At 39.4% G+C, this 17,393-nt stretch overlaps 1 protein-coding gene across 2 annotated transcripts in view; it reads left to right on the top strand.

Moving 5' to 3' along the window:
* Nucleotides 1-17,393, top strand: part of USP24 (ubiquitin specific peptidase 24) — a 143,477-nt gene that overhangs the window by 41,459 nt on the left and 84,625 nt on the right. For both annotated transcript variants that reach the window (XM_016185979.2, XM_007518026.3), the window contains exons 6-13: nucleotides 3,093-3,128; nucleotides 3,912-3,977; nucleotides 6,620-6,685; nucleotides 9,730-9,804; nucleotides 10,432-10,590; nucleotides 12,389-12,503; nucleotides 12,702-12,805; nucleotides 17,019-17,126. In XM_016185979.2, the coding sequence (XP_016041465.2) occupies nucleotides 3,093-3,128; nucleotides 3,912-3,977; nucleotides 6,620-6,685; nucleotides 9,730-9,804; nucleotides 10,432-10,590; nucleotides 12,389-12,503; nucleotides 12,702-12,805; nucleotides 17,019-17,126 (729 nt within the window). The remainder of the gene's footprint in view (nucleotides 1-3,092; nucleotides 3,129-3,911; nucleotides 3,978-6,619; nucleotides 6,686-9,729; nucleotides 9,805-10,431; nucleotides 10,591-12,388; nucleotides 12,504-12,701; nucleotides 12,806-17,018; nucleotides 17,127-17,393) is intronic.

Raw genomic sequence — 17,393 nt, 5'->3', positions numbered from 1 at the left:
TGAAGATATTTAAAGTAGGGGACCAGGTGGTGGCACACCTGGTTGAGCACACATGTTACAATGTTGAAGGATCCAAGTTCAGGCCCCTGGTCCCCACCAGGAGGGGGAAAGCTTCACAAGCAGTGAGGCAGTGCTGCGGGTGTGTTTGTCTTTCTCCTCTCTCCCCCCTTCCTCCCAAATTCTCTCTGTCTCTATCCAATAAATAAAAAATAAGGACAGTAAAGAAAAAAACATTAAACTTAAAAATAATTTAAAAGGAAAACATTTAAAGTAACTAAACTGAAGTTCCTGTTTATTCCTTTTCTTTTTAAAAATATTTAGTACCTAATGAGTATGAAAAAGAAAACAGCATCTCTCAGCTCCTGCATATGCAGGCCCAAGACTCAAAGCAGACCTGGCTCATGCAAGTCTGTGCTTTACCTGCTGAGTCGTCCTCTGGCTAGTCTGTTAACTCTTCTTTTTCAGTCATATTACTGGAGAGTAATTACTCTCAATTACTGGAGAGTCATATTACTGGAGAGTTAGTAGTTTGTAGTACAGCTACTAACACTGACACAAATCCTCATCTTCCTGTAATAAATAGGTGTCTATAAAACACCCAACACTGGTCCTTTTCTGCTGTGTGCACCAGGGCCCCGATGCCCTCTCCACCCGCTCCCATCCTCTTCTTCCCTAGAGGCCTTCACTTTGGTGCGATACACCACACTGAGTCCCATTAATTCTTCAGGGCATTCCATTCTGCCTTCATTTTCCACTGCACCACTAAATTTGTTCTTATTAAGACACCAACACACTGTTTCTAGATTCAGACTCAGCAGCAGCAAGTTTTCTTTCACTTTGAAACTGTTTGTCCCTGGCTATTTTAGGGCTCTAAGTTTCTTGCGTTTTCTATTTATTCTTAAACCCCACCCCCACCCCCAGGGTTATTGCTGGGACTCAGTGCCTGCACAATGAATCCACTATGGTGGCCATCCCCTCTCCTCCCTTTCTCCTTCCTCCCTTTCCCTTCTCCTTCCTTCCTTCCTTCCTTCCTTCCTTCCTTCCTTCCTTCCTTCTATCCATCGTTGTTTTTTTTTTCACAGGACAGATAAAATTGAGAGAAGAGGGGACGATAGACTAGGAGAAAGACAGATACCTGCATCACTGCTTCACCACTTGCAACTTCTTTCCTGCAGGTGGGGACTGGGGCCTTGAACCTGGATCTTCACACATGGTAACATGTGCTTGACTGGGTGTACTGCTGCCCAGCCCCTTACTCACTCATGCACTCCTTCCCTTCCCTCCACCTCTCTCAACTATGATCTATGGCTCACCATTCTCTGTTTATTATTCTTTCTCTAGGAAAAAACTGCCATTCGCATGGATTTAAATGCCATCTTTATGTGTATGGGTTTCCAGTTACTATCTCTGGGTTCAGAGCTTTGTGCTGAGTATATCAACTTCCTCCTGTTCACACGGGCATTTTAAATTTGGTGTGCCTGAAATGGAGCTTCACGTTGTCTCCCTAGCCATCATTCTCTTTTTCAGTAAACACTTTTACCATTTACCCAAGTATTTAAACCAGAAACCCCATCAGCCAGGTTTTATGCCTTTTTCTTCCACCAGTTTGCACCATGAACAAATCCTTTGATATAATCTCAGCTATATCTTCACTTGGACTTTTTTCTCTCTCTCTCTCTCTTCTGCTGCTGTCCGAAAGCTCCAGGCACCGTCATGTCTCACTTACTAACTGTAGTCAGTTTTTCACCTGGGGCCTCTGCTTCCTCTCATTTATCCATTCCATACCCTCTCAAACTGTACCTACCTATTGTTTAGCTGTATTTTTGTTGTTTTCCTGCTATCCATAACCCGTAAGTTTCTGTGGACCTCACCTTAATATCTCGCAGCTTCATCTGTGCCACTCCCTATGCAGCCGAGATAGTTTCAAGGTCTATTCCTCAGAAAAGGGAGCTTTTTTCTCTTCCTTCCCCCAAAAAGGACCTTTCCCATTTCCCTCTCTCTGTTTCGACAATTCCTTGGAAGGTTAAATTTATCTCATCCTTCAGGGTCCAGTTTCGGATTACCTCATCATAAAAGTTTACTGTATTCACTACTCTGAACAGAGTAGGCTTCTTCTGTTTCTTATGTTTGTGGGTACTAGGGCAATCTGAATTACTGAAGGTATGTGTTCATTTACTTGCTTTTATTGGCCTGCTAGCATATGAGCTCCATGAAAGCAGGTACTGGATGTCTTCTCAGTCACTGCTCTAGAACAATGAATGTTTAGCAAAGGAAGATCTGACCCAAGGGCACTAATTAATGACATACTACCACTAAAATTCTAATATTATTGTTACTGGTCTGCTATTCCCTATTTAATAACCCTTGGTTTCTACAATACAATCTCTTTAGAACATTTAACTCAAGGTATCTGTAACTTGGAGAGTTTAAATAACTGATTTCCACTTCCCAAACATGTAACTACTCCACATTATCGCAGTTCTATCATGTTCAAGATCTCCAGATTTCTGTTGTAAACAATAAAATCAAAGACTTACTTTAAGACTTGAAACACCCTTCTAAATACTGTTCAGATAGTTTGTAAGCCAGTGGTTAAGTCAATAAACTTGTATTAAAACATTTTTCAAATTATGATATTTTGGGGGCTGGGCAGTAGTGCAGCAGGTTAAGCGCACATGGCGCAAAGTGCAGGGACTGGTGTAAGGATCCCGGTTCGAGTCCATGGCTCCCCACCTGCAGGGAGGTCGCTTCACAGGCGGTGTAGCAGGTCTACAGGTGTCTCTCTTTCTCTCCCCCTCTCTGTCTTCTCCTCCTCTCTCCATTTCTCTCTGTCCTGTCCAACAACAATGGCGGCAATAACAACAACAAGGGCAGCAAAAATAGGAAAAGTGGCCTCCAGGAGCAGTGGATTTGTAGTGCAGGCACTGAGCCCCAGCAATAACCCTGGAAGCAAAAAAAGAAAAAGAAAACAAACAAACAAAAAAAACAGAAAACAAATTTTGATATTTTTCATTTAGGTAGGATAGAGTTAATATTGTAAGGGTTAATGGGAAAGTTTTTATCATAACAATTGCTATTTTCTTTTCTTATAGGAACCTCATGGATGGGTTGTGGATTTGGTAAATAAGGTATACAACTTTTGTTAATATATCATGCTTTCTATTTTTCTGATATTTCCTAGGGTTTGGTATTTTAAGTAAGTGAGAGAAAAGTTGGCCTTTTCCAAAGGAGGTAGCCTTAGTTTCTGTGTGTGTGCATGTGCTTGCTACAGGCAGCATCAGCTTTAGCACATCACCTCAGTGCATCACAGCAGCATTAAAATGGGACCGGGTGGTGACACACACGTTACCACGTGTGAGGACTCGGGCTTCAAGCTCCTTGTTCCCATTTGCAGGTGGGAAGCTTCATGGGTGGTAGAGCAGTGCTGCAGGCGTGCCCTTTCTTCATCAAAAAAAAAAAAAGACAGGTAATGTCGCTCAAGACTAGTGTTATAGAGCACATTGATAAGGTAGAATGTTAGGTTTAGTCCCTTGTTTGAATTATTAATGTGCAACATTTAAAAAGTAATGTATAGGGGGGAATTGGGCAGTAGTGCAGCAGGTTAAGCCCAAGTGATGCAAAGTGTGCAAGGATTGGCTTAAAGATTCCGGTTCGAGTCCCTGGCTCCCTACCAGCAGGGGAGTCGCTTCACGGGCAGTGAAGAAGGTCTGCAGGTGTCTATCTTTCTTTCCCCCTCTCTGTCTTCCCCTCCTCTCTCCATTTTTCTCTGTCCTATCCAACATTGTTGGATATCAGTAACAACAACAGTAATAACTACAACAATAAAAAACAAGGGCGACAAAAGGGAATAAGTAAATTTTTTTTTTTTTAGAAAAAAACTAATATATACTTTTTTCCCCCCTTTTTTTCAGTTTGGAGAATTAGGTGGATTTGCAGCAATCCAAGCCAAGCTTCATTCAGAAGATATAGAGCTTGGGGTAAGTTAAACCTCTGTATATGCCCTAGGTTCTAGAAGTTCACTTTATTTAGGTTGCTGTGTAACCCAAGGAACAGAGTCTGGACACATTAAGTTATTAATTTCTTAAAAATAGTCATCTATTAGTGACGCGGAAAGAACCAGAGCATCACTCTGCACATGTGCTAACCAGTCACCAAACTTAGAGCCTCATGCGTATGAGTCCAGTGCTTTATCCACTGTGCCACCTCTGGGCTACTGGACACACTATATGCACTAGTCTTTATAGGAGTGCTTTCCATGTTAATGATCACTAAAGAAATGTTTAATCCTAGTCATAGCTCATTTCAGTGTAGTGTATTTGGCTTCTTATTTAATTAGTATCACTAACTTCCATTTGCCTGTGGCATTTTTCTCCTTAATTTGTGATATGCATGAAATTCTTTTGCCATTTAAAAACTGTTGCTTTATGTGGCAAGTTCATGTGTACATAACTTATTTATTAACTGTTTTGGATATAAACAAATCGATAGGGAAGGGAGAAATAGAGAGGGGGAGAGTAAGCGAGAGACCTGCAGCACTGCCTCATGGCTTATGAAGCACTCCCCTGCAGTTGGGGACCAGGGACTTGAACCAGGTTACTTGCACACTGGCACATGTGCATGCCACTGGGTGCACCACCACCTGGCCCTTGTATAAAACAGTCTTATCGCACAGTTACATCAGAGTGTATATCCTAGTATTAGGCACATATACAATATTTTAAGATCGTTTTATTAAGCTCGTTGACATTACAGAGATTCATAGATAACTTAGGGTTATAACAAGTGTAGAGTCATGCCTCATAAGCTGATCTTTTCACATTATCTATATTTGAAATCGATAAGCTGAATAGCTTTGTCTTCAAATTTTCAGACTTTTGATATACTTACCACCAAGCATGTTTTATTCTTTTTTTTAAATTTTTTTATTTATAAAATGGAAACATTGACTAAACCATAGAATAAGAGGGGTACAACTTCATACAGTTCCCACCACCAGAACTCTGTATCCCATCCCCTCTCCTGATAGATTTCCTATTCTTTAAACCTCTGCATGTTTTATTCTTTTCTCTAGTTAATTATCCCATTAAAAAAGAAAAAACTATTGCATACTTGTCACACTGTGATAGCTATTATAGTTTTCTCTGAACAGAAAATGATGTAGTAAAATAATATATCTAAGTGATATAAATAGCACTTAGCCAGTAGCAACTATTTCTGTGGAACCAGTAATATTAAATCATCTGAATCCTTTGACATGTTTGAATTAGTAGTGGTCAAGGAGAGAAACTGATGGTATCATTAGTAATAAAAGGAACATTTCTTGCCACCCACTGCCTATCCTTAAAGATCAGATGCCTACATTTCTACTGGCACACTGTAGTCACTGAGTTGGGTTTTTTTGTTTGTTTGTTTTACTTTCCTTGGAAGTTATCGAGGTTGTTTGGTAGTCATTCTGAACCCCACTGGAGGGATTGAGTTTTGTTAGAAGTGACTTTTTGACCTTGAAAATAAAAGTCAGTGATAAATGTTTTTAAAGATTTATTCATGAGAAAAACAGAAACAGGCAGAGGGTAAGATGATCAGACAAGACACACTCCAGAGCGTTGCTCAGTGGAACCCCAGTACCACCTGGGGCTTCTGAGACCACAGGCATGCAATTCTGGTATGCTACCAATTGCTATGTCCCTGGCCTTAGGTAGTGATATTAAAAGCAAAATCCTACAAAAAACTGTACAGCATAACATCTTTTTTTTAAAAAAAAGATGCTCTCATTTTCTTCAGAGTTAACTTAGTTTAAAATGTATGGAGAACAGCCTAAAGTTTCTTCCCTACTTAAATGATCTAAGATTAATAGACATAGGAATTTGGGATTATCCTCATTATTATCAGATGTATTGAAGTTTAAGATTGCTCCAGAGCTCTTCTCCTGATGTCAGACTATTTTCAAAACAATTCTGTTGTTTATAAGTTGAAGTGTGGCAAAATGGCATTTTTGCAATACTGGTCTTTACCATGCAGGATCATAGTATGTCCCTGTTTATCTGCCTTACAAATGTATGAAGTTTTATTTTATGTGATTCCTAAATTCTTTTTTTTATTGAAAACAAATTTCATTCTCCAACTGTGCTCTTTTTTCTAATATATATATTTACTTATTTTATATTAAGGACTTTGGAATCATTTCATTTAGTTCTCCAAGAAGTTTTATTGGTGGGGCCCAGGCAGTGGCACACCTGGTTAAGCACACACACTACAGCGCTCAAGAACCCAGGTTCAAGCCCCTGGTTCTCCCCTGCAGGTTGAAAGCTTCACAAGTGGTGAAGCAGTGCTGCAGGTATCTCTGTCTCTCTATCTCCCTCTCAGTTTTTCTCTGTCTCTATCCAATAATAAATAAAATTAGATAAAAGGTTCTATTGGCTTGTTCTGATTTACATTACATTAAGTTTCTATAGTAGTTTAAACAGATAGGCATCTCATCAATTTTTCTTACTCAAGAGTGGAGTTTATTAGTCACTCATTCATAACTTGATTAGATCACTAAGGTTTTCTCTGATCTATTATTATGTTGAAATGAAAATAGTCCTCACATATTTTTTTTAACCGTTGCTGTGTTTTTCAGGCAGTCTCAGCATTGGTGCAGCCTTTAGGCGTCTGTGCAGAGTACCTGAATTCCTCTGTGGTACAGGTGAGATGGGGCCATTTTAACTTTCAAGAACATTGAAAAACTATCCTTTTACATGGTTATTTAAAATTTTGCTCAATGCAGAATAACTTCTCATTCTAGTAAAAATATTATTAAAAAATCAATAAAAATGAATGGCTTAAAGTATAAGTATACTCCAGCATTTAAGATTACTTACCTTTCCTGTTTATCATTTTTATCAAATAGGACATGTTTGACAGCATACACTTTTCTTATTTTAAATAAATATATTTTTTTAAAAGAACGTGTACATTAGCTTATTAAGCAAATAAATGCAATCAAGTCAATATGGAGCGCTCTTAGATTCACCAGCTCAGTCCCTTACTACTGAGTAGCAGTGTAGGAGCACATCTTGTCTGGCTTCCTGCCTATGCAAACTGCAGGCCAACAGATGATCATTAAAAGTCAAAACTGTGAGTGTCTAGCTTTTTAATGCTTAAGGCCTACTGTGTTTCCTTGTCTCTTCATTATTTCAGTTAACAAGTTTTGCTGAATAAAACGTCATATTGAAGTACCTCCATTTATTTCTTTATAGATACATCTGAAACGTAAAATTGTTTTAGACTTAAAAAATTATTTATTTATTACCTTCTGTTGCCCTTGTTGTTTTATTGTTGTAGTTATTATTGTTGTTGTTGGATAGGACAGAGAGAAATGGAGAGAGGAGGGGAAGACATAGGGGGAGAGAAAGATAGACACCTGCAGGCAGACCTGCTTTACCGTCTGTGAAGTGACTCCCCTGTGGGTGGGTAGCCAGGGGCTTGACTGGATCCTTAGGCCAGTCCTTGCGCTTCACACAGTGTTTGCTTAACCCGCTGCGCCACAGCCCGGCTCCCTAGATGACTTAGACTTTGCTGTAATTTAATAATACATATTACTATTTAATTTAATATAATAGTGTAACCTTTAAACTGTGAAATAAACCCCAGTGGTCATCAGGAAATGGGTGGGGATAGGTAGTAGAGTCAGAAGGAGGTAGGTGAAGGGTTCCAGTTGGTGTGATGGCTCAAGAACCTCAGCAGCTAGTGCAGTGAGTCATGTATACATGTGTCTGGACGCACACGGGCCCAGGTTCCAGCTGTTTCTCACCTGCAGGGGGAGTGGTGAAACAGGTCTGCAGGTCTCTCTCTCCCTATCTTTGCCTCCCTTCTCCATTTCTAACTATCTATTGAAAAAGAAAGGAAAAGAGAAAGAAAAAGGCAAATATGGCTGCCAGGAGAGTTGGACTCATGATGCCAGTGCCGAGTCCTAGTGATAATATTGGTGGTGAAAAATAAAAAAGCAATAATATGAAGTAATTTGAAGAGTTTACCTTTAAATAATCAGGGCTGTGTTTTTTTTTAATTTATTTTTTATTTAAGAAAGGATAAATTAACAAAACCATAGGGTAGGAGGGGTACAACTCCACACAATTCCCACCACCCAATCTCCATATCCCACCCCCTCCCCGATAGCTTTCCCATTCTCTATCCCTCTGGGAGCATGGACCCAGGGTCATTGTGGGTTGCAGAGGGTAGAAGGTCTGGCTTCTGTAATTGCTTCCCCGCTGAACATGGACGTTGACTGGTCATACTCCCAGTCTGCCTCTCTCTTTCCCTAGTAGGGTGGGTCTCTGGGGAAGCGGAACTCTAGGACACATTGGTGGGGTCTTCAGTCCAGGGAAGCCTGGCCGGCATCCTGATGGCATCTGGAACCTGGTGGCTGAAAAGAGAGTTAACATACGAAGCCAAACAAATTGTTGAGCAATCATGGACCCAAAGGTTAGAATAGTGGAGAGGAAGTGTTAGGGGGGTACTCACTGCAAACTCTAGTGTACTTTTGCTTTCAGGTATATATTTTGCACTAGTTTATGGATATGTGTGAACACATGCTCTCTCTCACAGAACCTGGTGTATATCTAGGTTTTGGGACTTTGTTAGAAAGTGAACCACCTGGGATGGAATTAGAGAATAATATGAAAGGGAAGGTCTCACCCGAGTAATGAAGCTGAAGGGTTGTCATTTCTCACGTGGAATGGACACAGTCTGAGCTGAAGCATGTTGAGGTGGCAATCGTTATGTTGATTAGGTTGCAATCGGCAGATGCAATATTATTTGATATGGATTGGGAGAGGTATGCGGGAAAGTGGGCCCTATCCTAAGGTTCCAGGACTGGGAGAAATACAGGCTCTATAGTGGAGATGTGAGGTTCCTGCTGTCTTAGGGTTCAAAAAGACAATGGATAGTTAATGTTATCATCACATTATTTGGTAATTGGGTTAACTTTGAAAAGTCCTTTTGTTAGGGTTTGCTGTATAGTGACTGTTTAGATCTAACTTTTCATTTTACTTTGTTTCACATAGCACCTAGATTTAGTTATATGTTGATACCATTCTGTACTGATGTGTTACACCAGTCTCATCTTTTGGCCTCATATACTCATGTTGGCATGTAAAAGTAGTGCAGGTGCAAAACAGTTACTAATACTGATGCTTAATGTTTGAAAGTTATCTGAAAGTCTTCATTTACTCTTCAAGACAGCTTATATAAGAAACTAATGAGGGGGTAGTTGGGCAGTAGCGCAGCAGGTTAAGCGCACATGGTGCGAAGCGCACAGACTAGCATAAGGATCCCGGTTTGAGCCCCCGGCTCCCCACCTGCAGGGGTGGCACTTCACAAGTGGTGAAGCAGGTCTGCAGGTATCTATCTTTCTCTTCCTCTCTGTCTTCCCCTCCTCTCTTCATTTCTCTCTGTCCTATCCAACGAGGATGACATCAATAACTACAACAACAATAAAAAACAACAAGGGCAACAAAAGGGAAAATAAATAAATTTAAAAAAGAAAATGAGGGGGATTGTACGTCCCTGTGACATTAAGGAAGCCGAGGCCCCGAACCACTGGAGGGTTTGCTTAAGATGGCGTGAGCTGGTTAGTGTAACTGTGATGCTGAGCTCCCTTCCTTTCATGAGATATGAATGAAAACATTGATCTCTGATTTGGGGGCAGATTCAGAAGTCCTTATTAACTGTAGCACTTTATTGCTGCAGCCCATGCTTGACCCAGTCATCCTTACAACCATCCAGGATGTGCGGAGTGTGGAGGAAAAGGACCTCAAAGACAAGGTAAGTGCTATCTCCTCCTGCCAGGTAGACAGCAGTGATGTGAACTTGCACGGATTCATGGGAGCAGAGCCAAGTTTCCACACCATTGCTTTTTGAGTTCTGGTCACATAGAACGCACATCAGGTTAATTTTACATTTCCTAACAAAACAAACAAACTTTTTCTGAAGCTCAAGTGGGTGGTATTAGCATCTGTCTGACGAATGAACATAGGGTTCTCACTAAGTGATACCCTTCTTGTAACATGCTAATTTGATATTACAATTGGTATAGCATTGAAAAAGCTTTAAAATAATTCAACGTATCAAGAGTTTATTCAGAGTTACTTCAAGTAACTTAAACATTTAAATTTAACCTGATTTATTTTGTCTGCTTTGGGTTTCTCTCATGTCTTCTCTCTAGTTTGTTCACCCAGTTGCTAACTTTTGTTTAGAAGAAAATTATACTTTATTTACTATGTGATGTATCAGATAACCACCAGACCGTTATTTTTAGAAATGTCTTATTTTCTTATGTATCCTTACAAGAATTGAGACAATGTTTTTACAGTTTTTTGTTGTGTGTGTGTGTGTGTGTGTGTGTGTGTGTGTGTGTGTGTGTGTTGTGTCTGTGTATTCTTTCAATGAAAGAGGTTGGTTAGCATCCCTGAGCTCCTGTCTGCCACTAAGTTACTTTGTATGCGCTTCCAACCGGATCTGGTGACTGTTGTTGATGACCTTCGACTCGACATCCTACTTCGGATGCTGAAATCACCACATTTTAGTGCTAAGATGAATTCTCTCAAAGAAGTAAGTTGTGCATTTATTCCTACAAAACTTAATAGTAGGCACTTAAAGTTCTGCCAAAGCCCTCCCTCCTTTTAATAAAAAACAATAACAGGAATATAAAAGTAATTTTGGCCCCAGGAGATAATGCAGCCTTTTAGAGTACCATCTCCCACGCCTAAGACTCCAGAGGTTGTAGGTTCAATCTCTGGCACCATTTTATATCAGGGCTTTGGTCCCCCCCCTTTATTCTCTAAATAAATAAATATTTGCAAATATGTATAAATGAGTAAGAGAGAAAATCACTGGAAAGTAGTGTATATGTGTATATTTGTTTATAATTGTTAAATTATCTTTTATCAGTGTTACATTCAACATTCTTTCTCTGAAATATTTGAAATATTTTTTTATGTTTTTATAAAATTTTCTACAGTGCATTATCAGTACGGTTGTAATATAGTTTAAAACTTACGTTGCTTTGCCATGTATACAACCAGGTTCAAACCAGGCCGTCAACACACTGAGGGAAGCTTCAGTGCTATGATGTCCTTATCTGTCTCTTTATCTCTGTCTTTCTATTTGAAGAAGTCAACCTGGAGCAGTGAAGCTCCAGTGACACCCCCCCCAACTTTTTAAAATTTTACTATTTATTTATTTATTTATTTTAAAAAGGAGACATTAACAAAACCGTAGGATAGGAGGGGTACAACTCCACACAGTTCCCACCACCAGATCTTTACATCCCATCCCCTCCCCTGATAGCTTTCCCATTCTTTACCCTCTGGGAGTATGGACCTAATTTGCTTTTTTAGTGATAATATAGGTTTACTTAAGCCAGTATTAGTAGAACTAAGTAAGATATAATGGACAGTTTTAGAAGCTTTCTAAACTTAATATGAAATAATACAAATAGTGTAGTTCGTATTAGTGAGTGATCAGTGGAGCCAATATAAACTATGACCCCAGTTAGTTTTATTTTATTTAGAATTCATTTTAGTTTTATTTTAATTAGAATTCTTGGCTGCAGATAACATCAGCTTATCTTGAATTATCTGAGACCAAAAGAGACATTTAATGTGAGCAGGCTGAGATAGGCCAGTCCTCATGAGTGAGGGCCTAAGAGGCCAAATCCTGGAAGGGGCAGTGTACACATGGGCAACAAGAACAACTCAGTCTCTGCTTATCTGAGCCCTTGACTTCATTCTCTTTGACCTACAGAGTCACATTTTTTATGATCAAAGCCATGAAGAGCTCATCATGAGAGAGAGAGATTGACTGCTTTTTTCCCTTGTAAAGTAGAACATTGGATTAAAGTTGGGCCAGATGCTCATCCTGGGCAACTGGGCAATAGCTCAGGGATATGGACTATAAACATGATTTATTTACTTACTTATTTATTTATTTATTATATATTAGTGAGGGCGGGAAGTGTCGGAGCATATGCCGTGGCAGGTGTCAAACTTCGGTCCATACAGCTCTACACCCACTGTACCACTACCCAGGCAGGTCTACATTCTGAAGTTTATGTATTTGTTGATTTACTTATTTATTATCATTTTTGTTGGGAGGTTAGTCGTTTACAGTGCAGTTGTTGGCACATGGGTACAATTTCTCATCTCCCCAAAGCCTCCAAATTTCTTTTTAAAGAAACATCACAAATGGGAGTCTGTTAACTGTAATTACTAGCTAATTACTAAACCACATTGTAATATTAAAAACCTCACAGTATGTGTGTGTATATGTTTACATGGATATTGTGTGTGGAGATTTTGGTTATGCATACTTAAGATTCAATTCAGTTATGACAATTCTTTCTTTGTAGGTAACCAAACTAATAGAAGACAGCACTTTATCCAAATCTGTGAAGAATGCTATAGATACAGACAGATTGTTAGATTGGCTAGTTGAAAACTCAGTTCTGTCAATTGCTTTGGAAGGTAAGTCATTTTCAAAAACAAAATTGTTGCCTAACATTTTAATTACATAGTTTTATTTTAAAAGGCATAAAAATCATTGCTTTGATAGTATCTACTTTTATTGCAAGCTACTCTTGCTTTGAATTCTTATAATTACATTTAGAGTGTCAGTCATGCTCACTTTTTTTTTTTTTGTCTCTTTGTTGTTTCTTCTGTCAGGCAACATAGACCAAGCACAGTACTGTGACCGCATAAAAGGAATTATTGAACTCTTGGGTAGTAAACTGTCGTTAGATGAACTCACTAAAATTTGGAAAATACAGGTAAGTAGATCAAAATAATTTTGGCCTTTATCTGATATATTTGGGTTATGGAGAAGGAAGAAATGTGGTAAAGAACAGAGAAGTGGAACTTCTGTCTTGTGTTAACTAGCAAACTCCTGTGATCTCTTTTACATTTCAGAGCTTCTGTTCCAACTGTATATACAAACAGGACTCCACTACTTGAAAGCAGTGACATGCTACTAATCTGGTTTACTCTTTGCATTCCTCAGATTTAAAAATGAAAAGCCAGTGGACAGGAAGAGTCAGCAGGTAGAGCCCCAGACTTAACACACTTGAGGCACACAGTCAAAAGAGTCAAAAGACTTCTGGCATCTCAGATGCTGGAGCCGTGCTTTGGTCTCTAAATTACATAGAATAAATAAACATATCTTTTAAAAAGAGAAGAAAATGAACCTTTTACCATATTTTCTGTAGCAGTTAGTACCAGAATTAGGAATATCTTTTTTCTCCCCAGTTTCTCATGTCCTTCATTGGATTTAAAATGTTTGTCATAAAAATACTTAAAACATGATTTATCCTCTTTCTCAATCTTTTCAAGGTTGTTTTGTTTTGTTTTGAAAGATGGACACCAGAGCAACACTCAGTTCTAGCATATGTAGTGCCAGTGAGTGAAGCTGGGAGGGCGAAAGCTTGTAAATACTGTATTCTACCACTGAGCAGTCTCCCCAACTCAACATCTCCCCTCTTAAATATCTGTGTTTCTAATACATTTTGAAAAAGTATGTCTAGTGTTGTAGAGGAGTTCTCTCCAGAGCTTATTTGTCTTGATTAATTTTCTGGAAGTTGGCTAGTAACTCCGTATTTCTTCACCACTCTTTGATTCTGTGGGTTTGCCCATTTGAGATGTCTCACGGAAGTGGCATCACGTAGTGTGCATCTTTTCTACTGTTGGTATGCTTCTAAATTCTGCTTCTAAAACCCCTTCTGTTACATTCTTGGCGTTGTGGTCTATTTACATGGTCATTCTGTTACATTGGTTTAATCCTCGCTCCCCCTGCCTCTGGGACATTTGGTTTAGTCCTCACTTCTTCCTTCTCTCCGCCCCCTATCATACATATTTCCTTTGTTCCTGACTCTTCCGAGGGAGGAGAGAGACGCAGGACAGAACTGGGTTGTGATTAGATTAGATTAGTTGAACCTCATCCCGCTCATGAATAAAGATTGAACTGCGTTCTCAGCTCAGCCATGAGTCTCTAGGTCATCTCGTCTCCCGTCTGCGAAGCCAGCCCAGCAAAAATGACTTTCTACAACTGTCCTTTTTCATTTGGCATAATATCCTCAAGTTTTATCCATGTTGTCCCAGATAGCAGAATTCCAATTGGTATTTGTCTTTTGTTAGTCCAGTTCTTTTTACTATATCGCCTGTCGATTTTTAATAATATTCCCTTATGTCATTAACTGAGGGTGGCCGTAATGTTGAGTTTGCAGATCTAATCTTGCCAGGACTCAGGTATTGTGATAGAGTTGATTATACCTTTCTTCTTCTTTTTCCTTCACTTTAATAATTGTCTGTTCTGCTGATTTTTCCACCATTTTCTGGAATTCCCTCTTAAGTCTCTTTTACTGACTCTTTTCTACTTTGTAAATATTTTTTCAGTCCTGATGCTCAGCTCTTTTCTCACTATAGAACCATAGTCAGTTTCACCCCCTCTTAGGCTTCAGCTACTGTTACTGAGTCTCAGGGTTATATCTCAGATTCAAATGACCTGGCACTTCAGTAGATCTAAATATAAGTACATAACTATTACATGTTCACATTTGTTCTCAGAAGTTCCTCAAATTTAACATGTCCAAACTCACCCATTTTTCTAGTCTTATTTTAGAAGTGATCATATTCCACATCCAGCTGCTGGTGCTAGAGACTGTACCTTAACTTCAGAGCCTCAGGCATGAAGGGCTTTTTGCATAACCATCATGCCATCTTTCCAGCTCCTATTAGCCCTGTATCAGAATCTAGCTAGGAAGTGCTCATTAGATATTTCAAACAGGGAATTGAATATAGGGGGTTGTTTACACACAAGTGTTGCTAGGGAAGAGGAAGTTAGAAATAAAAATACTGAGGGAGCAAAACAGAGAGAAGTGTTAAGTTTATGAAAAGGAAGTTGCATTGGGTGGTATTTCTAGCACTCTAAGTGCTAGAGCTGCCAAAGAGGTGTCTTTGTTGTCAGAGCATCTGAACCCCTCACTACCACAAATGGTAGTGGCTTCTGCACTTGCTCTCCATGCGCAAACCAGAAATAATTCTTCCTTCCTGTTGCCTTCTCATCTCTCAGCAGTGCCTCTCTTTGATAGATTACTACAAGAAGATAGCTGGCAGAGTACATGTAGCTTGAAGGCTCCCATTCCAGCACTGCAGAATAGAATATGGCACACCAAGTATATAGATGTACAAGGAAACAGTCATAGGGAGTCGGGCATAGCTCAGCGGCTTAAGTGCAGGTGGTGCAAAGCACAAGGACTGGCATAAGAATCCTGGTTTGAGCCCCCGGCTCCCCACCTGCAGGGGAGTCATTTCACATGCGGTGAAGCAGGTTTGCAGGTGTCTTTCTCTTCCCTTCTCTGTCTTCCTCTCCTCTCTCCATTTCTCTGTGTCCTATCCAACAACGACAGCAATAACAACAACGATAAACAACAAAGGCAACAAAAGGGAAAATAAATAAATAAATAAATGTAAGAAAAAAAGAAAATAGTCATGGGTTCTATGCTCTTACTTCCTGTGTCTTAACCTTAGTTAAATGCTCTCAAATATTTGCTTGGTGGAAAAGTTATGATGTATTTTTCTTTTTTTTTAATGCAAAATATGGCATCATTACTTTTACAACAATTCAGTAATTTCATTTGATATGTTTTGAATTCATACAAGATTGAAGATTAGAGCCCCAATGTATATACTGTGTCCTACTCATACTACATTCAGTGGGTATATGAGTGTAGATACTGAGCAAGTTCTTAAAGAATTGAATCTACAAATGATCCTCTATGTCTCATGTCCTTTATATGCTGAACAGTGAAGTAGGATTAAGCTTATGAAGAGTCATGACTAAGGTTATAACGAGAGTTTCAACTGTACGGTTGGCCTAAGGGCTTTTGTCTCTGAAGTAGAATAAATGTTAATTGAAGCCATGAAATATCTGTGAGCAAAATGGAAAATTGAGGCAGACAGTATTCTCACCTGAGCCTCTTACAATCACTTCTTCTAGCGTTTGCCTTACAATCACTTATAAAATGCCAATAATGTCAGGGTGGTGGCATACCTGGTAGAGTGCACATGTTACCATGTGTGGGGACTCAAGTTTAAGCCCATGGTCCTCACCTCGGGGGGCAAGCTTCATGGGCACTGGAGTAGTGCCACAGGTCCATCTCCTTCTCTCTCCCTCAGTTTTCTCAAAGAAAGAAAAATAAGAAGAGCTACCTGGCACAGTAGAGTCCTTGTGCATCCACCAAGCTCCAGTGATAACCTCTGTGGCAAAAAAAAATTAAATATTAATAAAAAGCCAGTAGTAGTATGTTTGTCTTGAAATATAATCAGTTTGAATTTTTTTCAGTCAGAAATATTTTGTTCTTTTGAAATCCATGTCTGATGAAGAGCTTGATTCTCTCTCTCTTTTTTTTTTTACATTTTAGAACTTCAATGCTGCTAGGATTGAAACAGCCAGTGATTATGCTTGCTTCATGTTGCCATGCCAATAATACCATGCAAATGAATACTGAGTCAATTTATCTTTGTAAGGGTTTTGCTTTTGCTTTTGTTTCTTTTTTTTAATTTTTAAATTAAAATTTTTTTTTTGCCTCCAGGGTTATTGCTGGGGCTCGGTGCCTGCACCATGAATCCACTGCTCCTGGAGGCCATTTTCCCCCCTATTGTTGCAGCCTTGTTATGGTTATTATTGTTGCTGTTGATGTCATCGTTGTTAGATTGGACAGAGAGAAATGGAGAGAGGAGGGGAAGACAGAGAGGGGGAGAGAAAGATAGACACCTGCAGACCTGCTTCACTGCCTGTGAAGTGACTCCCCTGCAGGTGTGGAGCCAGGGATCCTTACATCAGTCCTTGCATTTTGTGCCACGTGCGCTTAACCTGCTGCGCTACCGCTTAACTCCCTTGCTTTTGTTTCTATAGTACATTGCTAGAGAGAGGACTTAGGTTTTCCCAAGCTCAAAAACCTAACTTTTCCCCAATGTCTCCTTTTCCAGTCAGGACAATCATCTACTGTGATCGAGAATATTCATACTATTATTGCTGCAGCAGCTGTGAAATTTAATTCAGATCAGCTTAATCATTTATTTGTTCTCATTCAAAAGGTATGTGCTGGGTCACTATACTTCTAAATTTTTCTAAAATAAAGTTATTTGAGGTCTCCCCCTCCAAGCTAGCAGTATTTAAATGTGCTCTTACTATATTAAAGTTTCATTTTCTTGTAAAATATTTTACTTCAAATGTGATAGAGTTTTATATGAGAGAAAGAAAGGTTTAGAGCACCATTCTGGCATAGCCAGAGGCATGCAAAGCCTGTGCTTTTATTAAGCCAAGTCTAAGGATCTTACACAGCCTGCCAGTTTGAAACTCCT

The sequence above is a fragment of the Erinaceus europaeus genome, chromosome 13 (assembly GCF_950295315.1).
Source record: "Erinaceus europaeus chromosome 13, mEriEur2.1, whole genome shotgun sequence".
In the NCBI taxonomy this organism is placed as follows: domain Eukaryota; kingdom Metazoa; phylum Chordata; class Mammalia; order Eulipotyphla; family Erinaceidae; genus Erinaceus; species Erinaceus europaeus.
The sequence above is the reverse complement of the archived record's forward strand: the minus strand, read 5'-3'. Positions and strand labels throughout refer to the sequence as shown.